The sequence below is a fragment of the Serinus canaria genome, chromosome 7 (assembly GCF_022539315.1).
Source record: "Serinus canaria isolate serCan28SL12 chromosome 7, serCan2020, whole genome shotgun sequence".
Taxonomy (NCBI): domain Eukaryota; kingdom Metazoa; phylum Chordata; class Aves; order Passeriformes; family Fringillidae; genus Serinus; species Serinus canaria.
The window spans coordinates 19,430,470-19,453,541 of NC_066321.1; the positions used below are offsets into that span (position 1 = coordinate 19,430,470).

A 23,072-nucleotide genomic window follows, 5' to 3' on the forward strand; every position below is an offset into this window, starting at 1 on the left:
GGCGAGGTTTTATCTGTCAGTCTTTCCTGAATGTGTAGCCTGACGTGTGTTTGGTAAAGCCCAGAAGCGGGCTGTGTTTGGGATTGTAGGTCGTTTGGGCTGGTGATTTCGAAGCCCGCTTTGCACGTTGGTCTCCATTTGATGCGAGCCATATAAATGCCCTGCTCAGTGACCACCGATATAATTGCTATAGGCTTCATGCTCTGCTAAATCCGTCATTCCAGCGCGGGGGGTAGTGCTCTGGAATCTAACGAAGGGAAGATTTTGCTCTTCAGTCTGTCGAGGCATTTTCCCGGTTCGGCCGGTCCTGCTGCCGCCTCGGGACCTGCGAGGCTGCCGCCCGCTGGCGTCTGGACGGGACTCTGGTGCGGTGCTCCCGGAGATTAGACTACTAAACCGGCTGTTCTTCCTTCCAGCAAATTCCTTGCTGCCCACCCCTCAGAGGAATATCGAGGAAATACGAGCTCCAAGGACTGGGGCTTTTCTGAAAGGATGGCTTCCTCCGCTCCCTCGTCCTCCAACGATGCCCCGGACCCCACCCCACCTAATCTGCGACCTACAAGTAGGTTTTAATATTTTCCTCGTTTTAAGTGTTTTGGAGGCTTTCTCCATTTAGGCTCAGAAAGACCAGTTTCCAAACGAAATGATACATCTGTGAAGCCGTGTTCTGCGCCATTAAGCAAGGTGCGGAAAGTGCTCTACACAAAGAAACCATCTTCCTACTGGGAACAGGAGAGGTCTATCTGTGGCGAATAAAACGCTGTGAGGAAAAGCCCACCTTGCCCGCCAACGTTGTCTTTATCTTACAGCCACGTTTGAGAGATCCAGACAATAAACTGACCTCCCAGATGGACAAAAAAATCGGGATGTTGGAAGGGGTGTGGAGAAAACGAATCAGTTAAAGGGCGAAGTTACACCAGGGTATTAAAGCAGGTGTCTCCCAGCTACATTTTATAAATGCTAATTCTGCAGCTTCTTTTCAGCCTACGCTGAAGCCTGTAATCAAGCGAAATTTGGATGCTAATTGCAGCTTTTCAAAGCGTTATATTCCTAATTGCTCTGAATTCGCCTTGAGTTATTGAGGTGTGAGTGGGAAGCAGAGGCTGCTGCAGGTGGATAGAGAATCAATTTATAGCCCTGCTAGGCAGTTCAGACCATCGCCTACAGGAAAAAAAAATTAAAAAACCAAAAAAATAAGAGGCTCGCTGCTATGAAGCATCTGAGACAAAGAGCGGGCAATAGTAAGAAATGAAAGGTTGTCAGGGACAGCAGAGCGGGTAATAGCTTTTACCCTGAAAGAGCTACGAGACAGGAGCATCGTAGTCATTATTGTCATTATTCTGAAACTGGAAAAAACGGGGAAGGGGGCGAACGGCAATACTGGGTTTTGTTTCAGGCGCGCGTGGCAGGCACTTCTGCCTTCGACTGAGGTGTCACACGCAGAAATCGAATTAATCGGCAACACAGCTAAAACAAAGATAACCGCTGGCAGCAGCATCCTGCCCTGCCCACACGGGCTCCCCGCCCCCGGGCACTGGCAGCGCCCCTGCCGAGAGGGCTCCTCCGCCCGGTCGGGAGCGCCGTGGCTCTTCCCCCGCTCCCCCCCTCCCCGAGAGTCAGGCTGCTGCCCTCCGTGCTTGGGTGAGCCGTCCTCGTCCCCGTTCCTCTGAAACCTTCTCCCCTCGCCCCCCAACGCCAGGTCAGCCACCCCTAGCCCCCGGTCGCCTTTTGGGGTCCATCGCTACCGGACTTGCGGCTGCCCCGGCATGCCGCGAGCGATGGATGGGAGAGGCTCGGTAGTGCCCGTGGCTGGTGCACTCTCCACCTCCGTCCTGGGCTTCGTTCCCCGCTTCCTGAGGGCTCAGTTGGGGCTGACCGGTGCGTGTCTGAGCCACGACTCGAGGGGCTGGGAAGCAGCCTGTTCCCTCTGGAGGTGCGGTCCCAGTAGGGGCGTCGGCGGCCCGTCAGTCCGTCCGAGGCTCAATGATGCGAGTCCGATCATCTAGTCAAATACTATTTTTCACCCAATTAATTCCTGAACTCTTTTGTGACCCCATTTCACGCCACTTTATTTTAAGCTGCTACTTCCCTGGAGCCCCGCCAGTAAATGATGAGATGGCGGGTCCCGGGTGTTTTCTCCTCTCCTCTGGGCAGGCCAGCATGTTACCTCGCTGTCATCCGAGCCTCAGCTGCCCCGCGCCCAGCGCCGCCGGGCTCGGAGTCAGCCGTTTCTTACGGCGATGCAGCCCTGCGGGGCACCGGGGTGGGGCGCTGCTGCCGGACAGCCCCGCCGCCCCAGGGGAACAACTCTGCTCTCTCTTCCAGCTTACGACTCGTGGTGCGGCGTGGCTCACGGGTGCACCAGGAAGATCGGGCTGAAGATATGCGGTAAGTGCGGCCGTGCCTCCCCGTAGGACACTCCACACACCCACGCGTGACGGCGCGGCCGCCCCGGCGGGGGCATCGCGGGCCGAGCGCCCCCCGCCGGCCGTGCCTCGGCCGCCCCCTGCCGGCCTCAGGGCGGCTCCGCGGCCCCGGCCCCGCCGCGGTGCCCTCCCGCGGGCTGGCGGTGGCCGAGGTTTTGTCCGGCGCGGGAGGGACTGCGGGGGCCGCGCTGCGCTTCCTGCCACACTCGGGGGTGCAGGCGCCGGGCGCTCCGGGCGAAGAAAGCGCAGGAACCTCCGGGGAGGCCAGTGGGGAGGAAAAGCGGGGGACGGGGGACCGGTTCGTCGCCTCTCACTGTCTGAAATTTTTCAACCTTATCTGACTAGAAAATACGGATCTCCTGGGGAAAAAAAGATTAACGAGAGCCTTATTAAAGAGCAATTCGTCAGCTTGCTGTGCTGGTAAGATAGCGCTGGCAGCCAGTCAGAGCGCAGGCACATGAAATGCAGAAGGGAAACAAATGCACAATCAGATCGCAACGTTATAGCAAGAGATTCATTTGCAGATAACAAGCTGTCTTCCTTCTCTAGATATCTCAGTGGCGCCTTCGCTTTCAGAGGCTAACAGTAAAATTTTCATATTCTGATGGGGGAATAATTCCGTTTTGCCCATACCCCTTATGCGTAGAAATTATTTCCCCTCTGTCTCTTTTGGGGGGATGGGAAATATGTCGTGGGAAAAACTAACATTTTTTTTCAATGCAAAGGAGCATTTAAACCTCTTTCCCAGCTTGCTCAAGTCGAAGTTCATTTATTAAACGTTTTGTCACCTGGAAGTTTGAACACGGAAAGAATCAGAGTGCAAATGTTTAGCCCTGTGTCTGCGAGAGATTTCACTGGTAGCCGCTGGCGACATTAACGAGTAGTCGCTTAGTTCTATAAATAGCTCCTGATCTGGGTTTAATGGACCATTTCCCTACCAGTCTCCTCAGTGGCTGGAGCGATGGGCATTTTCACCATCATTTTAATTTAGCCCGGCAAGCAGAACTGATAAAGTAACGCGCATTTAGGCTCGCTCCGTGTTGCTAGACTACGGGGGTGAGAGAAGGACAGCGCAGCTTCTCTCATTGAGACCAAATACACTTGAAAATGAAATATCCCACCATTTTGGATTTGAGAAGGGCAGAAGAGAGCGTAGTGAAAGCTTTGTGAAGGGAGTTCAAGACAAGCTGTATTTCTGGTTGTGGTTTGGTGCCCAGTTTTCCTTTGCTGGCTCTTTTCTGTTTTACATGAAAAATATACTCAGAATAGTGAATGATGCCGTTTTGGAATACTCAGATTTGATCACGAGCACTGTTTTTGCTTGTATGAGCCCTCCCATTTGAATTGAGCACCTTCACAAAGGCATATAGGGAAGGTTGCCTATGGTAAACAGAGTGAGGTATTAAGGTTGCCGAGAATCCTAATTAAACATGCTAAATGAGTTGACATTTGACTGTTGCAGGTCAAATGTCAACTTATTGACATAGGACCTCCTTGTCCTTACCTTTCACAAGATATCATTCCAGACCCTAAATATTGTATAGTCACAAAGGTGCCTTGGAATTGTTCTTATTGTGTGTATCACACTGAAATCGATTAATTTTGAATGCAAACTTTAAATAAGGGTTGACCTCAGAGAAAAGGCAGGTCTTGAACAATGAGTTGGTTCTTCCATCTGAGTAGTATATTATGGGTTTGACATTTTCAAATAATTAGGTATCCAAGATGTATGTAATTTCTTCTTAAATAACTGAGCAATTTAAGGATTAGCTTTTTTTTCCTTTTCTTGTTGAAAGCCACCGCCTGAAAAGAGCGCTGCCGCTACCACCATCCCCACCCCTCCTGACCCCCTCCACTCTTGTCTCTGCACATATCCACCTAAAAAAATCCAAAAAAAAAAACCAAACAAACCAAACCAAACCAAAAAAACCAATCCACCTAAAAAACCCCAACCCAAACTAAACAAAAAAAAAAAAAAAAAAAAACCAAACAAAACCCTGACTCCTATTTTAAGCGATTTCATGAACTGTCACGGCGGCCAAAATATGGACGTATTTCCCCCTATATCTGGATTTGTATGCTACATTCCCACCATGGCAATTGTTATTGCTGGGACTGATCCTGTTAATATGTGGCACCAGTGGAATGTTCAACGTTGTAAAATTGCTCCGGTGCGTCTCCTGTTTCGCCTCGGCCAGCTGTTGATTCCAAACCCAGTGAGCAACGTGGGAGAGTGGGGCTTCCAAAGCAGCTATGCATATTAGAAACTGGGCTCGTCTCCGGAGTCCATGGGATTTGTGCTGCCAAGCATACTTTAGGTAGGTGGTGCTAAACTCCCCGACAGCGGCGGGGTCCAGGATCACCTGCAACCGCCACCGAGGTGCATCCCCCGATGGTTGTGGTGCGCGCCGGGACCCGGCAGGTCTGTCCCCGCCTCGGAAGATGAGTGTCCACCCAGGGCTGCGGTGCCGAGGGGGGCTCACGCACATGCCCTCTGCGAGGCTTGATGTGAAATCATGCTGAATTTTTGGTCGCGTTGCGCACCTAGGTACTCCCTCGCCAATCTGGTGTCACTCGGCTGTTGAAAACTCGGTCTCTTTAAGCGCATCCATGAAAACGCACCTGCAGAACGGACCTACTCCTGAAAAAGGCTGCGCTCTCCGCTGCTCCAGGAGAAGCAGCGCGGACTCTATTTCATATTCTGCTACTTGCTGGAAGTCTCCTACACCGGCCTCGCTTTTCAAGCAGAATACAGAGGAAAGGTCGGCATGCGCTTCTCCCCGGGAGCGGAAGGAGCCTTCGAGGGCCGGCTGTTCCGCTTCTCTGCAGACCGCGAAGGCACTGGGGAACGTCCCACACCCTCCCAGGGAGGGGCTCGGCAAACGAGATGGTCCGGCGGCTCCAGAGCGGGGGCTGTCCGTGTCCCACGAGCTCCCCCTTACACCGAGTCTCCAGGTCCACGAGACACTGCCGTGGCCGAGGGACTTGAGCGAGCGCACATTACCTACAGCCGGGTGGGCTGATGTCGGCCGACAGCGCGATCCTGCCTTCAGGCTTTTTTCGTCCTCTAATCCCCCCCCTCGAGCCTCCCGAGCGCGGCCGAGCAGCCCCGGGTCCCCACGCGGCGCAGGGTGACGGGCCCCGTGCGCGGCCTCTTCGAGCCCCAGCTGATCTCCGCCGCCGGCTTCGGGGATCCGGGGAGCCTCCGCGGGGAAGAACAGCCGCAGAGTCGTTCGGGCAAGGACTGAGCAGCCTGCCCGCAGCGTCTAGTTAGGTCAGCCCCTTCCGCGATGCCACGGCCTCGCTGGGCTCGATGAGAGTTGAACTGGAGACAACTGCAGCCTTTCTCTGTTACTGAAGCGGTGTTCCCTCCTTCCCTAGCCCTCGTCTGCACACCGAGGGGAGCGCCAGTTGTGCAAGGAACTCGGCTCTCGGGGCAAGCGGAACGCGGCTGCTCCTGCAGGCGTCTCTTCTCACAGAACCCGTCCCACCTGAGCATCGCTACTGAGAACCTGAAAAAAAGACGGGTGGGGGCAAAACAAAGCAAAATCAAGCCTCAGAACCCGGTAAAAGAGGATCCATAATTCAGATTAGACTGCGCCTGCTTTGATGTCAGCTGTTCCTCCTAATGAGCAGGAAAATAGCGCTAGCTGTTGCGGGAGCTAATGATCGCTGCAAGAGCCATTAGAAGCAGTAACAACATAACTAAATATTATATATATATATATATATATATATATATGGACGGCTACTCTTAACTTATGCACAAAGAGTTTCCCTTAAATAGTTTTTGTCTCATTTGTAAAAGCATCACAGAAAAAGACTAATCAGTAGAAGATCAGAATTAAAAGGCAAAACCTGAGATATTTACTGGACGTATGGCTCCGACAAACTTACCTGTGAGCGACCCTCCTGGAGACTCGTCTGGGTACCCGACTGAAGCAGAAGGGCCTGCCAGCCGAGTGCTCCTTTTTCGATAGCTCTTTTGCGACTGCCTTGCTGGCAGCAGGGTCCGAGGCACAGGTACCGCGCCGGGAGCAGTTGGCCCAGAAGCTCACTGTCGCTCGCTTTTGTCCCCCGACGTTCAGCCTGTATGCCTGCCCAAGATGCAGGGGTCCAGTAAGGGCCGGCGGTGGGCGCCTGATGGGTGGTGCCCACAGTCCCGGTCCGCCGTCAGGGCTCTGGAGAGCAGGGACACATGGCCCGAAAGCGGAGGGCGCTGAAGAGAAGCGGCGTCGGGGAAGCGAGCGAGTGAGCGAGCTCAGGACGTTGTTTTTCCTCCCTGCTAAGCCCTCTTCTCTGGCGGATATCCCCAGCCGCGACGAGCCTTTTTTTCGATTGTTGCTTGTTTTAAAAGAAAAAGGATAAAGGAGACCAGCGTCACCGTAGTGCCTCTTCCAAACATACAGGCACACTCGGTGCAACCCGGAACGTCAAAATCCGATGCTTTCCTTAATGACAAAAAGCCCGACACTATGCGTGTTTAAGTGGGCATCATAGATTTAATATATCAAATCCAGAAAATTAATTGTTCTCCCTGCCTTGTTAAAGTAGACAGATCTCATAATTCGCCGGGGACTCTGCGTGGCTCCCGCCCCAATAGTTCTTGGGGTGAGTGGGTTTATTATTGCCCTGACAATATAACAGCAGCAGTTGTGTTCGGGTTCTGGGTGCCAAAGATGTGTTCCCGGTGAGAGCAGAGCTCTTAAAACCTCCGGGGATGATTACTGTTAGCATCAAAGCATCTTTTCAGGTGGAAAATCCGCATCAGTACTTACTGATAATAGGAAGGTGGGGTTATATGAGTGCTACTGGTATTCCTCAGAGCTCTAGCACTCTCAGGATGGATGCTCCAGAATGGCTGCTTGTTCTCATGCCTTTTGTGCGTGAGAGCACCACGAGGAGAACTGAAAATGGCCCTGATTTTAATCATACATCATTGCCCCTGTCTGCTAGGTCCATAAACTTCGCCTGCAGGCTGAAATAGCATTGACTCATCCTGAACTCTCTTCCAGTGGCTGATTACTGAAGTGGAATCTGTCTGATCGACTTAATAAGAATTTACCAGTGCACTAAATGACGAAATTTTGTTTTTTGCATGGCTGCGTTTTTGCAGTTGATGGCATTTTGAACTCTCCCTCCTGGAGGCAAATAATCCCCATAAATACCCTTATTCCTGACCTCATTAGTCAGATCTAGAGCCAACACTGCTTTTAACTAGAGAGCTGCTTTAGATATTTCTAAACATGTTGGGAAGTGAGAAAACTCTGACCTGTGCACCTTGCAATAATAATGTAGGGTTCCTGCAAAGGACCAACAGCCTGGAAGACAAGGGCCGGATCGCCAGCTCTCTGAAGGAAAGGCAGTCATCCAAGAGCCTGCTGGCATGCGAGAACAGTGAGAAGGAGTCCAGGTTCCGGCGCACCGAGACAGACTTTTCCAATCTGTATGCCAGAGGTAAACACTTTACAGTTTCTCCTTGATCCAGCTCAGGCATGTCCCTTAGTAGTCTTGCCCTCATCTCCCCTGGAAGTGCAGCCATGTTCAGACCGTGCTTTTCCTTGGCCATTTTTGAAGGGAGCTCTGTGTCTGTGTTTTTTGCAAGCTGCACTGGTGATGTGTGCAACTTGCCTGAAAAGCAGTTTCACGTACTTTGGGCTGATCACCTGCAGCTCAGCTTCAGCGGTTCCAGGGGTTTTTCCAGATCCAGCATCTGGGAGGAGAGTAATTCTATGTTTTTATCCTCCTTAGTATGATTGCTGGTAGGGGGCCGTTGCAAGAAGAGTTGGAAAGGGAAAGCAATCCCTTTGCGGGGCAGAGGTGGGGACGTGTCAAGGTAAGGGCAGGTGTGGATTTCAGGTACTTTTGGCCCACAGGAGGCCAGTGCCTTGCACCGCACAACCTTTGCACGGCAGGGCATGCTCTTAGGCTGGGGCGCCTTGGAGGTGCCTCTGCTGTTGCTGTGGGCGAACTAGGCTCGCCCTTCTGCCCAGGGTGAGAGGGACCAGGAGTCTGCCCAGCTGCAACCAGGCAGCGCTGGAACCGCAGCTTCCAGGTCCTTGGAACACTGCAGGCAGCCAAGGCTGGTTCATCTCTGCTTCTCTCTCACAAAGCAAGTGCTGACAGCTGGTTTACCCCACAGATTTGTTGCCCTCCAAGAATGGTGAGGAGCAGACCATGCAGTTTCTGCTGGAAGTTGTGGACATCCTCCTCAACTACGTGAGGAAGACTTTTGACAGATCCACCAAAGTGCTGGACTTCCACCACCCACACCAGCTCCTGGAGGGCATGGAAGGCTTCAACCTGGAGCTTTCAGACAACCCTGAGTCACTGGAGCAGATTCTGGTGGATTGTCGGGACACACTGAAATACGGAGTGAGGACAGGTAGGTTTTTGCACACTACTCTGTGGTGAGTCCCTCCTGGGACTTTTCTCAGGCTCATGGTGAAGGGAACTTGACAGCTCACGGAGGTAAGCCAACACCCTCTCTACACCCGTGATTGTGCCTCTGTACAGGCTCGGCTCCAGGGCTGGCTGCAGGCACTGGAAATGTTTCTGCTCAGAAATTTCATTTACTGATGGCCATCCGTCCCTGCTGGGTAGGGCTCAGTGCTGTTTTTAGACCAAAGAAACAAGTTTTAAAGATGTAATCTCTTTCACTTGATGAAACGCTAGCTGTCTGTGTCTCTGGGGAGCAATATCATTAGGTAAATGAGGGCATAAATGACACAGAATTTGCAATTTTTCTTCTTTATGTTCATCAAACGTTTAATGAAAAAGAGACTGAAATCCTAGGAATCATCAATAAAGGAACCCTGTGGATTTCAGTCCATTACCCAGGAGCCCTGCCCGTCCAGGTCCTTCTGAATCAGACAGAAATCCCGGGTTGTAATCACTTATTTGACTGGGTGAGCTGTAGCCAGGCTCTAGAGCAAAGTCAATGCTCTCTCAGGCTGTTTGGCCTGAAATGTTTTACATTGGATCCACAGGAATCTTGGCTGGCAACTAGCCCTGACAGCCGTACGCACCCAAGCGAGTCAGGAAGTGGAGCAGTAATGTAGCGCGCCGAGTTTCCTGTGCCCAGCCTTGCTCCAGCGTTTCAGGGCTGCTGAGCTCTGCCTGGCCGGCTGCCCTCTTCGGCTCGGCTCGGCTGGACCGCAGCGGGCGGCGATGTCCCCGCGGAGCCGGAGCGGCGGGAGCTCAGGACGGGAGGCTGTTTCCCGGCGGTCTCCGGCTGGGCAGCTGCGAGCCATGGTTCCTGAAGCACGGGCCCCAGCTTTCTGCTGTGGTTAGTTTTGTAGCTGTGAAGACCCAATGTAGTCCATTCTAGGAGCAAAATCTTGACAGCAGTCGTGGCGGGTAGCATTCTGTCCTTTTTCCTTTTTACATGATGGTTTGATCGATTCAGTCGAGTCAGGAGCACACTTTGATTTTTGTACCCTAATCAAAGGGGAGAGTGTTTCACTCCCAAACGCGTGGGTTGTTGGACAGGTGGCCTGAGGTTAAGTCAGAGTGGCTGCGTTCTGTGTGCTTGCCCCATTATTCTGCTATTCATCGTGCCGCAAGTCGTGCAGCCTCCTCCCCTCACCCCGACCGCCCCTGGAGCTTCTGTGGGGCCAGCAGGACGTGTCCCCAGGACCTGAGAGGCAGGTATCCGACCGGACACAAGCTCTGTTCAAAGCGGCGCAGCTGTCTGGCGCAGCTTTAAAGTGCTGCTCGGATCGCCTGACTGCTCAGGACACGCATTCTGCTGTGGGCTCATGGGGCTCGCATTCTCTCTCAAGCTCCCTTCAAAGTCACCGGGTCTGAATCTGCAGCCCAGCCTTAGGAGATCGAGGGCTCATTAACAGCTATGGGAGGTCAGCGAAATGTCGCTGAAGATAACTTGCCAGTTAGTGTGTCCTGGAAAGGGAGAGAAGTACTGATTTGTAAAGCGAACAGCTACGCCGCGGTGGTATTTCTGAGCTCTAGCCCCGAGCCGTGGGCTCCCCTGGCGGGAGCAGCCCGGCTGCAGCGTATCCTGTTCAGGAAGTATCGCGATGTGGCAGCTCCGGCAGGCTCACGCCTCCAAAAGATTTCTGCTGACATCGCTCGAGGCAGAATCGCATTTGTTTCTTCATGTTAAAAGATGCTGATGTTCCTAGCGTTGAGCCGAATCCGGCGTGACAGGGTCCCCTCCAGGCGTCGAGAGCTGACCTCTCTTCTAGGGCCGGGCTGTCCCCAGTGTGCTATCTGCGTGTCCTTCTCCAGAGAGCAGAGGTCTAAATCATGGCACCTCCTACCTCCCCTCAGCGCCCGAAGCCAGCTGTTAGGAATTTCCTCTCTTCATGCTAGAAAAGTAGGTCCCCAAGACTCGGGATTATTGCTTATGAAAGTCGTTAAAGCAACTTCGGCTGAACCACAGGGGTGTGATTTTCTTCCGTTCAATAGCAAACTCTGTTTAAGGAGGTGAATTCTAGCGAATAAACCGTGTGGGGAAAGGGCCCGAAGTCGAGATGCTCTTGCGGGGCCCTGGTCCCCCCTCTGCAGCGCTGGGACGTCCCTGCCGAGACCCCTCAAAACGTCTCTGCCGTGTCCTTGTAGCTCGGGAAGAGAGGGGCTCCTCCGCAGCCTTCTCTCACTCCTGCAGCCCCAGTTAAAGCGCCTGGGCCTTCCTCTCTTCCTCCATTCAAATGCAAGTAGCCCCGGTACCTGGAGGTTGTTACTGCCAAGGGGGTGTCCCCCACCGTGTACTCCTCTCCCGAGCTCACAGCACGACAGAAGTGGTAAGAGGGCTCTGGAAATAGGCTAGCACAAGCCCTTGGGCAGGTCCCGGAGGAGTTTACAGGCTCAGCAGATTCTGAGGTTCTCTTTTAAAGGCAAATGATTCCGTACAGAAGCTCCCATCCGAAGCATTTTTTCAAGTTTGTAATAAGACATCCGTGAATGTTGGCTATCAGTCTCCCCATAAGCAGGACTTGCTTGGAAAACTTTGCTGCAAGTATTCTGAGTACAAACCTGTGATTTGTGTCAGAAAAGGTGGCTGGTTTAAATCTGAAACCTGAGAGATGCCGGTAGAGTTTGTTCTAAGTTGCTCTCAATTCTCTTTTCAGGTCACCCTCGCTTTTTCAATCAGCTGTCCACAGGACTGGACATTATTGGCTTGGCAGGGGAATGGCTGACATCTACTGCTAACACAAACATGTAAGCAGTGTCTTGTCACCAGTGTCTGGGACTGGTGCTTACAAGGGCTGCCATGTGTCGTGGTAGATAGATATTGTCACAGATATGAATAATTTTCATTTTTAAATTATGAATGTTACATCTTCCAGAAAAAAGTCTCATGTTTTTCTAAATGTGTCAGTAAGACAATGAAAATAATTACAGACAATGAAATAATTTTCTTATAAATAGAAATGCAAATATCTGAGAGCACATGGTAAGTAAAATATGATTGTTCTAATATAATAACATGAAATTACTTTTTTTCTTTTTGGACCAATCTTCTCTACATTTTTCTTTTTTTAAAAAAGCTTTGTCTCTAGACTGAACAGGTCTGCAGCTATACACATGTTAACACTAGAACACAAGATATGGAAACAGTTATTTTCTTCTCTGCTGTTGACTTCAGGGATAGCAGACTTGAGGCAATACCTTTTATTCGTGTGCTAGTAAACAATTGGCTTCTGGGTAGCTACAAAATGATTAAAAACGTAATGCTGAAAAATAATTTTATACTAATGAAGGAATCAGTCTAAGATTAATAAAGTTATGTGTAAATTAATAAAGGGAAATATAAAAAAAGTAAAATTTGACATCTGAATGCATCAAATAAGAACCTTTTCCTAATTTTTCTTGACCTCAAAGTTCATTAACTTGAGGTAAATGACAGTATAAGGTATTATGATGAATTTTTTCAGCAGAGTGTAATTAATGAAAAAAAAAACAAAAAAAACCCCAACACTAAACAAAAACATCCACAAAAACAAAACAAAACAAAAAACAAACAAACAAACAAAAAATAAAACCAACCCCAAACCAACCAAAAAACCCTTCCAAACCACTAAAACCCAACCCTTCTAGTCAGTTTTTATTTATATTTTGATTTCTGTATGTTCAAAAATGTGAAGGGAGTCCATATATTCAGCAGTTAACATTCTTTTAGTCCTGCATGTGTTTTAACTGTAGAGTGACCTCTGTTTTGGGGAGTTTGTTGCTAATTGTCATAACATATGAAATCTATCTTCAGATTGGAAAATGAACAATATTTTCACTGGCCTATCTGTGAGTATATGGTTCATTAAGTATACCTCATGACAAGCAGCTCTGTGTAGGTTAGAGCTGTGCCTATTTTGTGACATTACCAATAAAATGAAAACCTAAGGGGCTCGAGCCAAAACCAGCCTTCTCTTTGTAATAATCATCTCAGTTAGTTCTGTTTGCTGAAAATTGGTATGAGACATTCAGATTTAAAAGCTGACAGGGAAGAAAACATAGAAATATATGTTTTAATTGTTAAACAAGTATTGTAAAAGCTTTAAAGTGCTTTGAGGTGCCTTTTTAGCAGCACAATTTAAACTGAAAACAGTACTGATCACATTTCTAAACAAAACTTTGTTTAAAAGTTGTTTTTCTGTGACCAATATTTCAGTGTCACTTTTTCCAAGCCCATTTGATTAATATAGTTATCCCAGTTTAGTTATCCTTTTGTAATCAGTGAAATTACACAAATCTGATAAGACATAAAAGAATTCAACTCTGTGGCAGACTGTGACAGGATAAAGAAGTATTGCCATCATCATTAATAACATTGCACTCATTTAGTCACTTCTTAAAGAATAACTCTTTTTAAATTGATGTTTTCCATTTTTCTTTTTTGAAAATAAGCTGTTAAATGGCTAGTTTCTCAACCATTTGTGCTTTAAAAAAGAACGTATCTTGAAAATACTTCTCTGTGAACATGAAAATTTAGTATCTATTTGTTAGCATAAGGCTTAGTGGGCCCTTTTTTTCATAAAACCAAAGTTAACATGGTGTGCTTTCAAGTAACACAGTAACTGCAAATAAGGTTAGAAGCAAGATGTTTGTAAAATATGATTCAAAGACTGACAGAGAAGGTTACTAAAAATAACCAAATCACCTCTGTGACCTCATAGTATTTGTTTTGAGCAGTGTTCCAGCACACCAGAACAGGTTTTGACCTTTACCTAGAAACTGTTCCAACCTATTACAGCTACATGAGCACATAACACAAAAGCAACAGTAATATTGAATTATAGTAGGGAATGTTTTTCATATGCCAATTTTTCTTTTCTACAGATAAACAATACTTAAAATATTTATGAACAATTAAAAGTATGTGTTTTCTTTTGCAGATGAGTTTTGAGTAATCAAAACATCTGTACTCCCTTAAAATTTTAAATTATCATTAGGAAATATTACTTAAGTGTCACTGTGAAGATAATATATAAAAATACACATAATAAGCTTTCCCCATTGACTTGGAAATAATGTATCAGTATGCTATTCATAGCTCAAGCTCTAATCATGAGACCTTCAGCATGGAAATTTCAGAATTTCATTATTTATCCAGTTCTGTAGCACAGGGCATTCTGTCACCATGCAGCAGCCAGCTGAGGTTAAAAATGAATACGATCCAGAAGTTCTGTTAATGCCCGCTGTTAGCTGAGACAAGGGAACCCATTGGTGTTTTCAGTATTGTGCAGATAAGCTTATGAATGGAAAATTGATGTAAAATGTTCTGTGTTTATACTCAGACTGCTTTTTACATACTGGCCAACAAGAAAACGGTGCTAGGTGTGATAAAGGGATTTGTCCTTTATGTGAGAGTAGAATTAAGCCAGCACTGGCTTCTACCAAAAAACCAGAATCTAAAGAACTGATACTTATGACTGCAATAGTTAATTCACAGAAATACCTGTAAATGTTGTAACCATAGGAAAATCTAATCAGCTTTTTTTTTTGAGATTGATTCTAAAGAGCGATGGTTCCTTGTCAGCCAAACACATTTTTTGGGTTTTATGGAATTTTTCAAAATAATTTAAGTTTAAAACAAGTAAGGTAGAATGAACTTTAACAAGATGTGATTTGTAAATTCATAGCCATCATCTAATACAGCTTGATTAGCCTTGTAATTTATAAACATCTACTATAATTTATTTCTTGTCAGTTCTTGGAGACTCAGAAAATAACTACAGAATAGAATAAATAAGTAGAATTTTCTTTGTGTTTAAATATATTCAAAATTCAGTGTGCAAGGTCTCAGGACAAAACCAAAATGTGTTTAAACTGGTGGGGAAAAAATAATCACATTGACTTAAGAGTACTTTGTATTGAGCTACAGTAATCTATAGACTGTTGAGTCCCCGTGGGCATCAGTTGATTATTCTGCCTAAATAAAAATTGGGATATATTCTAGACTTGCAGTGCTTAAAAACAAAACAACCCAAAACCACTGTTAGCAGACACTGGTTTACTAATTTTGTCTATTTGTAAATAGTGGCAACACCCAAACTTCAGATCAGTATTGAACTGTCTCTGCCAGTTCTAATGATAATAAAAGCAAAATAAGTAGTATTTTGGCTTCTGAAAATAACATTCACAATAATTAAACAAATTAGAAATCTTTAATGTTAAGGGAATATTTTAAAAATAATGGCGGTGTTTCTCTGATGGACTAAGGAAACATAAAAATAGAAGAAAATATTAACAGTGGAAGCAAACAATGTAGATGTAAATAAAAGACAAGCTTTTTCAGACACTTGTTTCCTTCTTAATATCATATCTCATTCAAGTTTGCTGTGCCTAGTCTCAAAATATCATTTTAGTATTAGAGAGACAACACAGATGTTTTGACAGAATTATTCAAGCAGAGAATATCAGTCAAATCCAAAGTGTCAGGGTGTCATGCTTTTATAGATTCCTTTGGAAATCAGAGGTTGATTTCTTCATTTCTCTCTGCTTCCTTTTCCCCCTTACTTATTTTTTCCCCATACGGAGCAAGCAGAATTTGTTTACAGCAGTAGTAATTTGTCCATCTACCTTGATCACCAGAAATAGTTGTATGGTTGTCAATTTCCATCCACATATCTGACTCTGACATCAGGGCATGCCAGGATATGTAATGTTTTTTGCCCTCATTAAGTGGATACAATAGTTGACTGCTGACTTGGTTTTGGTAATTGGTAATTAGAAAATCATCATTTGTAATTACTCTTGACAGTTATTGATCACTTTGTATTGTAGAAGTAAGTTGTCCTTGGAGATCATCAACAGAATAAATCCACATAATTAATTATATTTAAACTTTGAAACCCTAGCTCAATACTTCTAATTATGGTTTTATTTAGCTCAATGAAGTTCACTGTTTTCATAAGGATTTAGCAGTATTTTATCCCACAGGTGTGGAACTGGCACTTTGGGAAACAGTTGTTTCAGAGGACAAACTTGTACAGAGGTCAGCAGCACTATGATGTTGAACATTGGGTCTTACATTCACTATATATAGGAAGCTGCAAAATATCTAATACTGCAGTTTTTATTCATCAGTACTTCCAATATTGTTTTCCTGAGGATTTTTGCTTGGATAATGTTTTAGGATCAGGACCTCAAGTTACAGGAAAACTTTTAGAGACCTCGAGCATTTTAAGAAAGAATCACAGTGGGAATTTATCATGTATTTTTAGAATCTGTATCTATATTGTGCTTATTTGGTGTTTTTGTCTTATCCATGCAGGTTTACCTATGAAATTGCTCCTGTCTTTGTCCTCATGGAACAAATAACACTTCGAAAGATGAGGGAGATTATTGGATGGTCAAACAAAGATGGTGATGGAATATTCTCACCTGGTGAGTTTTTCTTCTTTGTTTTGGTGGTTTGACTAAAACTTCAAAAGTTAAAATAAACATAGGCTGTGTCTGAATAGTCACACTATCTGCAACAGAAAGCAATGAGTCAGATATTTAGGAGTAGGAATGCTTTGTTTAAACATCCCACAGTATAGTTGGGACAAAAAATTATCTCTTTGTATGGCTATGCACTACGCCATTTAAAACTTGACTACAGTACATAGTTAGGCATTTAAACACCCCTTTTATGAGCTTCATTTCTGGAGGCACTAAGCAAGCACAGCTTCTTTTGACTATAAGTTCTCAAAAATCATGTCCTGGTTTCTTTGGTGGTCCGTGAGGATTTGGGCTCACAGTCAGGCAAAGCTTGTGATTTTCTGTCACTTTCTGGGACTCTTTATCTGGGATATAATCTGATTGCACTCACAAGTATGACTCTAGTATAAAGACCAGGACAATGTGTCTTCCCGTGCAAGGAACATAAAGGCAGTGAGCAGTAACAGAAATGACTGGTGATGAAACATGTGACGGTCCTGGGCCAGCATGTGCACAATGTGGGTGCCCAGCTGGACTTTTCTGAGTTTGGCATGAGGGAACACCATCCTGTCACAGAGCATAAAGGACAAAACCACCTCCTTTTGGAATAGAGGTGGTTCCTTTTGGAACAGCCCACATAAACTGCACACTCCAGTCCTGCCTGCTAGAAAAATACAGATCTTTCTGTGTTCTCATCAATGACAACATTTCAGAGGAAGAAGTCATCCTAGGCTTAGGGATGAGATTGATCTTATTAAAGCTGGAGGTCTGCACCAAAGCACCAAAGAACTGAACTAATTGTTCAGGGCTCTTTTTAGCAGCAAACCAAGATAAATAGGTGCTTTCCCTATATTAAAATTCTTCAAAATTAAGTGTGAAAATAAATGATGTGAGTCATAGCCTGTGATGTGCCTCTTTCCCATAAATGACTGTGAGGGAGTGTAGCAAAAATAGTTCAGCTTTAGAAATCTACTTTTAAGTATCCACTTCTATGTCTAGAGTAAGATGGGATAAATCCACCCAATATGTGACATTTCTTCAATCTCAAAAAAGTTAATAAGTTCCTGTTGTTCTTGCTAACAAGAAGTTTATGCAAAAGCAGCACAATGAAAGCTGAACTTTTTAGGAATGTGTTACAAAGTGATAGCAATTGAAAAAGATGGCATTTAGGAAATTCTGATTATTACTCTGGCTTCCTCGAGAGTCTGTCCTGTGCTATTTAGACAGATACCAGTGCATTTCACAGGAATGTTTTTTCATAGTTCACTGCCAATTTCACTGCATTATGCAAATGAGACACAAATGTCTGTGGTATAATATACTTTTTGTTGTCATTATCACTCATTTATTTGTTCATTCACAGGAGGAGCGATCTCCAACATGTACAGCATAATGGCTGCACGCTACAAGTATTTCCCTGAAGTTAAAACCAAAGGCATGGCTGCAGTCCCTAAACTGGTTCTCTTTACCTCAGAGCATGTGAGCTTAATACCCTGCTAATTCTTAATTTACATAAGTTTACATTTTCACAACATATGTCATGACATGACATGACATATGTTGTGAAAATGCTTTGCCATTAAACAACCACTCCATTTCATGTTCATTTGTTTGCTGCAGAGTCACTACTCAATAAAGAAAGCTGGAGCTGCACTTGGATTTGGAACAGACAATGTTATTTTGATAAAATGCAATGAAAGGTAGGATGAATACTAAAGTTTTGATAGATTAAATGTGTTCATCTGTTAAATTTGTTTTATTGTGTTTAAGGACTGATTTAGTACAGTGTGTCAAGTTGCTAATGGCCTGTTGAGAAAATCCTATTAAATTATTTCAACTGCAGCTATTATTTACATAAACATTCTTTAACTTTCTTTGTCTTTCTGTTTCTGCGATAATTACAGAGGCAAAATAATACCAGCTGATTTGGAGGCAAAAATTCTGGAAGCAAAAGAAAAGGTTTGTGTTTCTAAAAATTAATGCTTGGCTTAGTAAAATTGCTTTTTCCTTTGAAGCCAGAGTGTTGACATTAAAGAGAACACTATAATGATATAAATACAATAACAGTATTTTTATATGTTTAATTATACATTCATGTATTGTTTACAGAATTTTCTGTTCGTCTTGGTAAGGTTTCCATTTTCTGTTTAAAACCAAAAGACTTTTAACTCTTGAGCTACAACTGTAGCTCATGATTTTTAAAAATAATTTCCCGTTTGGAAATATATGGAAACAAGCATGGAAACATAAAATCTTTTATCTAAACTTTTAAGTTTAGCGAAACCCATAAAAGATTCTACAGAGCTGTTAAAAAATCCTATAGATTTCATGCAGGTAGCACATATATTTGTTAAATATAGACAATAAGATTAAATTTAACTGCTATTTATTGCATCAGTGCAGTGGAAAAACTAATGCATTTTTAATAAAATAATCAAAGAGAAATCAAGATTTTTTAAAAACAATTTCTTAACTTCTTTACATTTGGGAACTCTATGAAATAGCAATTCACAATTATTTCATCTAATTCAAAATTTTCTCTCTTTGATCTGATAGTTTCTCATTTATTGCTTTTGTTTTAGATTGCTTTGTTCTGTTTATTAGTAGATAAGGACTAAAGGAACAATTTCAAGCCTTCAAATCATGACTTACAAATCATATTTAATTAATTTTTGTTTATACTGGTGTTAAAGTCCCAAATTTACTTGAATATTGCTCATCTTCCACTACATTGTTTGAATCTCCTCGCTGAAAGAGATTAAACAAAATAATATTCTTTATAAAACATTTTTCGGTTACAAAATGAGATAATGTTTTTGAAATTATTTTCCTTTTTATTTTTCCATTTTTATTTCCCTGAAAGTGTTATCAATTTATTTTTGACTTTTTTTTTTTTTTTTTGGTAGGGATATGTTCCTCTTTTTGTAAATGCAACTGCAGGCACAACAGTATATGGAGCCTTTGATCCAATACAGGAGATTGCAGATATATGTGAAAAATACAACCTCTGGCTCCATGTTGATGTAAGTAACAAAAAAGTGCTGCTACTCAGGAAAAAAAGAGAACCTCAGTTCACACGGGTTTTTTTGAATTAAAATGTTTATTACTAGACCCTGAGTAAACTAAAATCAGTTGAGCTTTTAAAAAAAAATGAGTCTTCTCTTTTTTTCTGTCTCTTCCAGGCTGCCTGGGGGGGTGGACTCTTAATGTCCCGAAAGCACCGTCATAAATTGAATGGAATAGAAAGGTACTACCAGGGCTTCTTTGTAATACTGTTCTTAAAGTGCTTTCACAAGGTACATGACACTTCAACAATTCATGAAAATGTTACTTTGCTATGGTGAGGAGTTTAAACACTGAATTAAACAATAGTGAGGCAAAAAGGAAAGGTTCACACTAGGGAGATGGAAACAATACTACAGAAGAAATCTTGATGTACCGTTGAGTGAGAGGTAAGTTTTCAGCAGATTTGAAGGAAGACAAGGATATTACTTGGCAAAAAGGAAGGGAGATTGTTCTGTGCATAGCTTTGAGAGGATCATAAGTCTGGGAATAGATGGAGAAGTATTTGAAGAAAGAAATGAAGTGTGAGAGCTAGACAATCTCTGTTATGTAGGGCTTTGAGAATATCAGTGATGAATGAGGGATCCAGGGAAGGTGTTTGAGCATGAATACCCACAGTGGGAATTTGTAGAGGTTCTCTCCTGAAAGATGTTTGCAGGTTTTATGGAAAATGGAACACATACATATGCTTAGTCTTATATTACTTTTATTTATACATACACACACACAAAAATGGATAGGTATATACAACAATGAGAGGAGGTAGAGACTGAATTAGCAGCAATTTTCAGGGGCAAGTTTCAGTACCTTTAAGGCTTGAAAGGACTATGATAGACAGAGCTGCTACACTTCTGCTGTACCAGGGAGAAGACTGAGGTAATTTACAGAGGGGCCAGAAAGGGTGACAGATGTCACCTGTCTCAGGGCCTTGTGTGTTGGTGCCTTGTGGGGATTACATGAAACAAGCAGGACGCTCTTGGTGAGGTCAGAGTGAAGTCTGCAGAAAAGAGCATGTGTGTCCCCCCAGGTACGTAACGCAGCTTACCAAGATACCCGCTGAGAGCAGAAGCCAGCCTTTGATTGAATCAAACTTAAAGAGGCAAAGCATTTGTGTTGGTAGTGACAGCAGAGTGAGAATGCGACCCTCCCACTGGTTCTTACAATTTTGACTCAGGAGTCATTCCAGGCATGGTGTTTGCACAGTTGTACCCATATCCAATGATGACAAGTCTGTAGAAGATGCTATATTCATAATCCCATGGGTGCTTTGATCTCTAGATTTCCTCTGAAAGCACTCTAGCATAAAATGGTGTCCATCTGAAAAAAATCAGAAAAACAATATAGAATCAGAAACTTTAGGTCTTTTCCATCATTGCAGGTATCAGCCTTCAGGGAAGCAAAAAATACTTGAAGCAAGCTCTATCCATGTACTTTTAAATTAGCACCAAATTGCTCCCTTGAGTTGGCCGTTCTGAATATGGGCACCATGTAAAATTGTAAAATGAGTACAGTGAGCAATGCTCCTCCTTAGGGAAAACAAATTATCCTAGGTTTAGGCACCTCATACAGAAAGTGAAGAATAAGTACAACATCAAGGATGGTGAATGGAAGGACTGGTAGCAAAACCATGGGGACCTTTCTGTCGCAAGGGCACCGGTGAGTGGTGTGGAGTTCCCTGAAGCAGCAGAATTATATCACCCTTTGCCCAGTCCAATTTACTTGTGACTCATGGAAACATGTCTAATATTAAGTCAGCATTGCAAAATAATTTTCTTAAGATAGAGAGGTTTGGTCACAGGAGTTTGGCACACCCCTTTTGACCTGAGGTCAACCCTGAGGTGCTAATTAACACCATTCTTTCAAGCAAATACAGCAAGCAGCAGGCTATGAAGCGTGAAATTATTTCTTTCCTGATCAGCTATACAGATTTCAAACATGGGATGGGGCCCACGTGTACGGGGTAATTGCCTGTCATGGGCCCCAGCTGGGGTCTGTTGATAACACAGGTTGTACTTGGCCTGCTTGGACACACTGACATGGAGGACTGGCATGCTGCCATGGCACAGAGCTGGGATTGCCTGTGGTAGGACAGCCTCTGGCTGGGGGCTGCACTGAGAGAGTGGCAGCTTCATGTTAACATAACCCTAATTCTCCTTGTGAGGAATGAAGGCATGGTGTTTTCAAAAGGCTAAACTGAAGGCATGGTGTTTTCAAAAGGGAATAAGTTTTTATATAAATTCCTTTTTCTTGACTGCTTCATCTGAACTATTAGTGAAGTTTTTCTAAAAGATAAGTCTCAGCTATTTATCTGCTGGTTTGCACTGCATAAGCAGCCAATGTTAGGAGGATGGTGAGCTCCCCAGGTACAGCACAGGCTTCACTGTTCCTTCAGCTGAAGGGTGCTACAGTCTAACCTAGCACATACAGGGGTTGGAATTGTATCTAGAAATCAGCGGTCCTCAGACTGGGGTGAAGACATCACTGTGTTGCTCAAAACAGAGAAACTGTGGTTGTGTCTCTGTCCTCTGAAAGCAGGGTGTAAAAGAGGAAGAAATACCTTTTAATTTTCTCTCAACCACATTGTTAAAACACACACATAGTCTGTGAAATACAATTATGCACTTTGCTTCTCTGGAACATGCAGTGAATCAAGGGGACGCTTGGTAATTAATTACTTGGGGTGAAAAGGTCAATGGACCTGCAACGTTGGCACATTCATTTCAGTGTCACCATTAAACTGTCTAGGATAGTATGTTAAAATACAGAACATCTGTTTGACTTGTAAATTAGGTGATCTTGTGCATTGACTTATGTGTACATGTAAGAAATTTTAAGCTTTACATAGAGAATGGTAGGATAAGATATAAAGTTTCAGAGCCTTTTAACAGTCCATGGGCTTGACAAGCAAGGGCTGTGGCTCTAACTGGGAAAGCAGGGAAGAATACAAAATGTCTTTTTATTTCCTTTCTATTTTTCCAGCAGCTGTTTAGTAAAGAACTGTATTCTCCCACAATTCAAATTAGTCCCTTAATTGTCTGACACCCCCACTTTCCCCATCAGTACCTTGAATCGATAGAACATATCAAAGAGGTTTTGCTATTTTTATTAGTGCTATTTCTAGAAGAGAACTCTTCTGGGGATGATGTTACTGTATCAGCTAATCAGTTTGATACTAATTAGCTGGTATTAGTAATAATATAAAATAATCAGAAGCCTGACATTGCAATCTTAACATGAAAAAAATTCCTTTCCTGAACAGCATAGCTGGGAAAGAAGACACTTAAGACAGCAATAATACCCATAGGGATATCATCATGGTCAAAACTCCATATATTTCCAGCTGAAAGTAGAGAACAAAGGTGACTGCTTCAGATTAAGTTTCTGTTTTCCAGACCTATCTGAATGTGTAATTTTTTTGCAGAGCCAACTCAGTCACTTGGAATCCACACAAGATGATGGGAGTGTTGTTACAATGTTCTGCCATTCTTGTCCGTGAGAAGGTCTGTCTTATATTTAATAATTAAACATTAAAAAAAATAATAAATATCAAGCCCTACTTTTTAAGAGGGTACTGCAAAATCTGTTTAATTTCAAAACTTCTTTTGGAAGGAATAATTGTGTGGATTTACATTGTGTTTTGGAAGTTGTTTTATCTGTCCTGGGGGTTTTGGCTTTTTTTAGTTAAAGTTGTAGACAACA

General features: G+C 44.1%; 1 protein-coding gene across 1 annotated transcript in view; it reads left to right on the forward strand.

Annotated features, from left to right (window-relative positions):
- The first annotated feature begins 477 nt into the window (after positions 1-477).
- The window catches only part of GAD1 (glutamate decarboxylase 1), a 28,029-nt gene continuing 5,434 nt past the window's right edge, over positions 478-23,072 (forward strand). The window contains exons 1-12 of the mRNA XM_030241772.2: positions 478-562; positions 2,326-2,388; positions 7,725-7,883; positions 8,569-8,811; positions 11,519-11,609; positions 16,162-16,274; positions 17,674-17,789; positions 17,931-18,010; positions 18,215-18,269; positions 19,217-19,333; positions 19,493-19,557; positions 22,795-22,873. Coding sequence (XP_030097632.1) covers positions 493-562; positions 2,326-2,388; positions 7,725-7,883; positions 8,569-8,811; positions 11,519-11,609; positions 16,162-16,274; positions 17,674-17,789; positions 17,931-18,010; positions 18,215-18,269; positions 19,217-19,333; positions 19,493-19,557; positions 22,795-22,873 — 1,251 coding nt within the window. The 5' untranslated portion in view covers positions 478-492. The remainder of the gene's footprint in view (positions 563-2,325; positions 2,389-7,724; positions 7,884-8,568; positions 8,812-11,518; positions 11,610-16,161; positions 16,275-17,673; positions 17,790-17,930; positions 18,011-18,214; positions 18,270-19,216; positions 19,334-19,492; positions 19,558-22,794; positions 22,874-23,072) is intronic.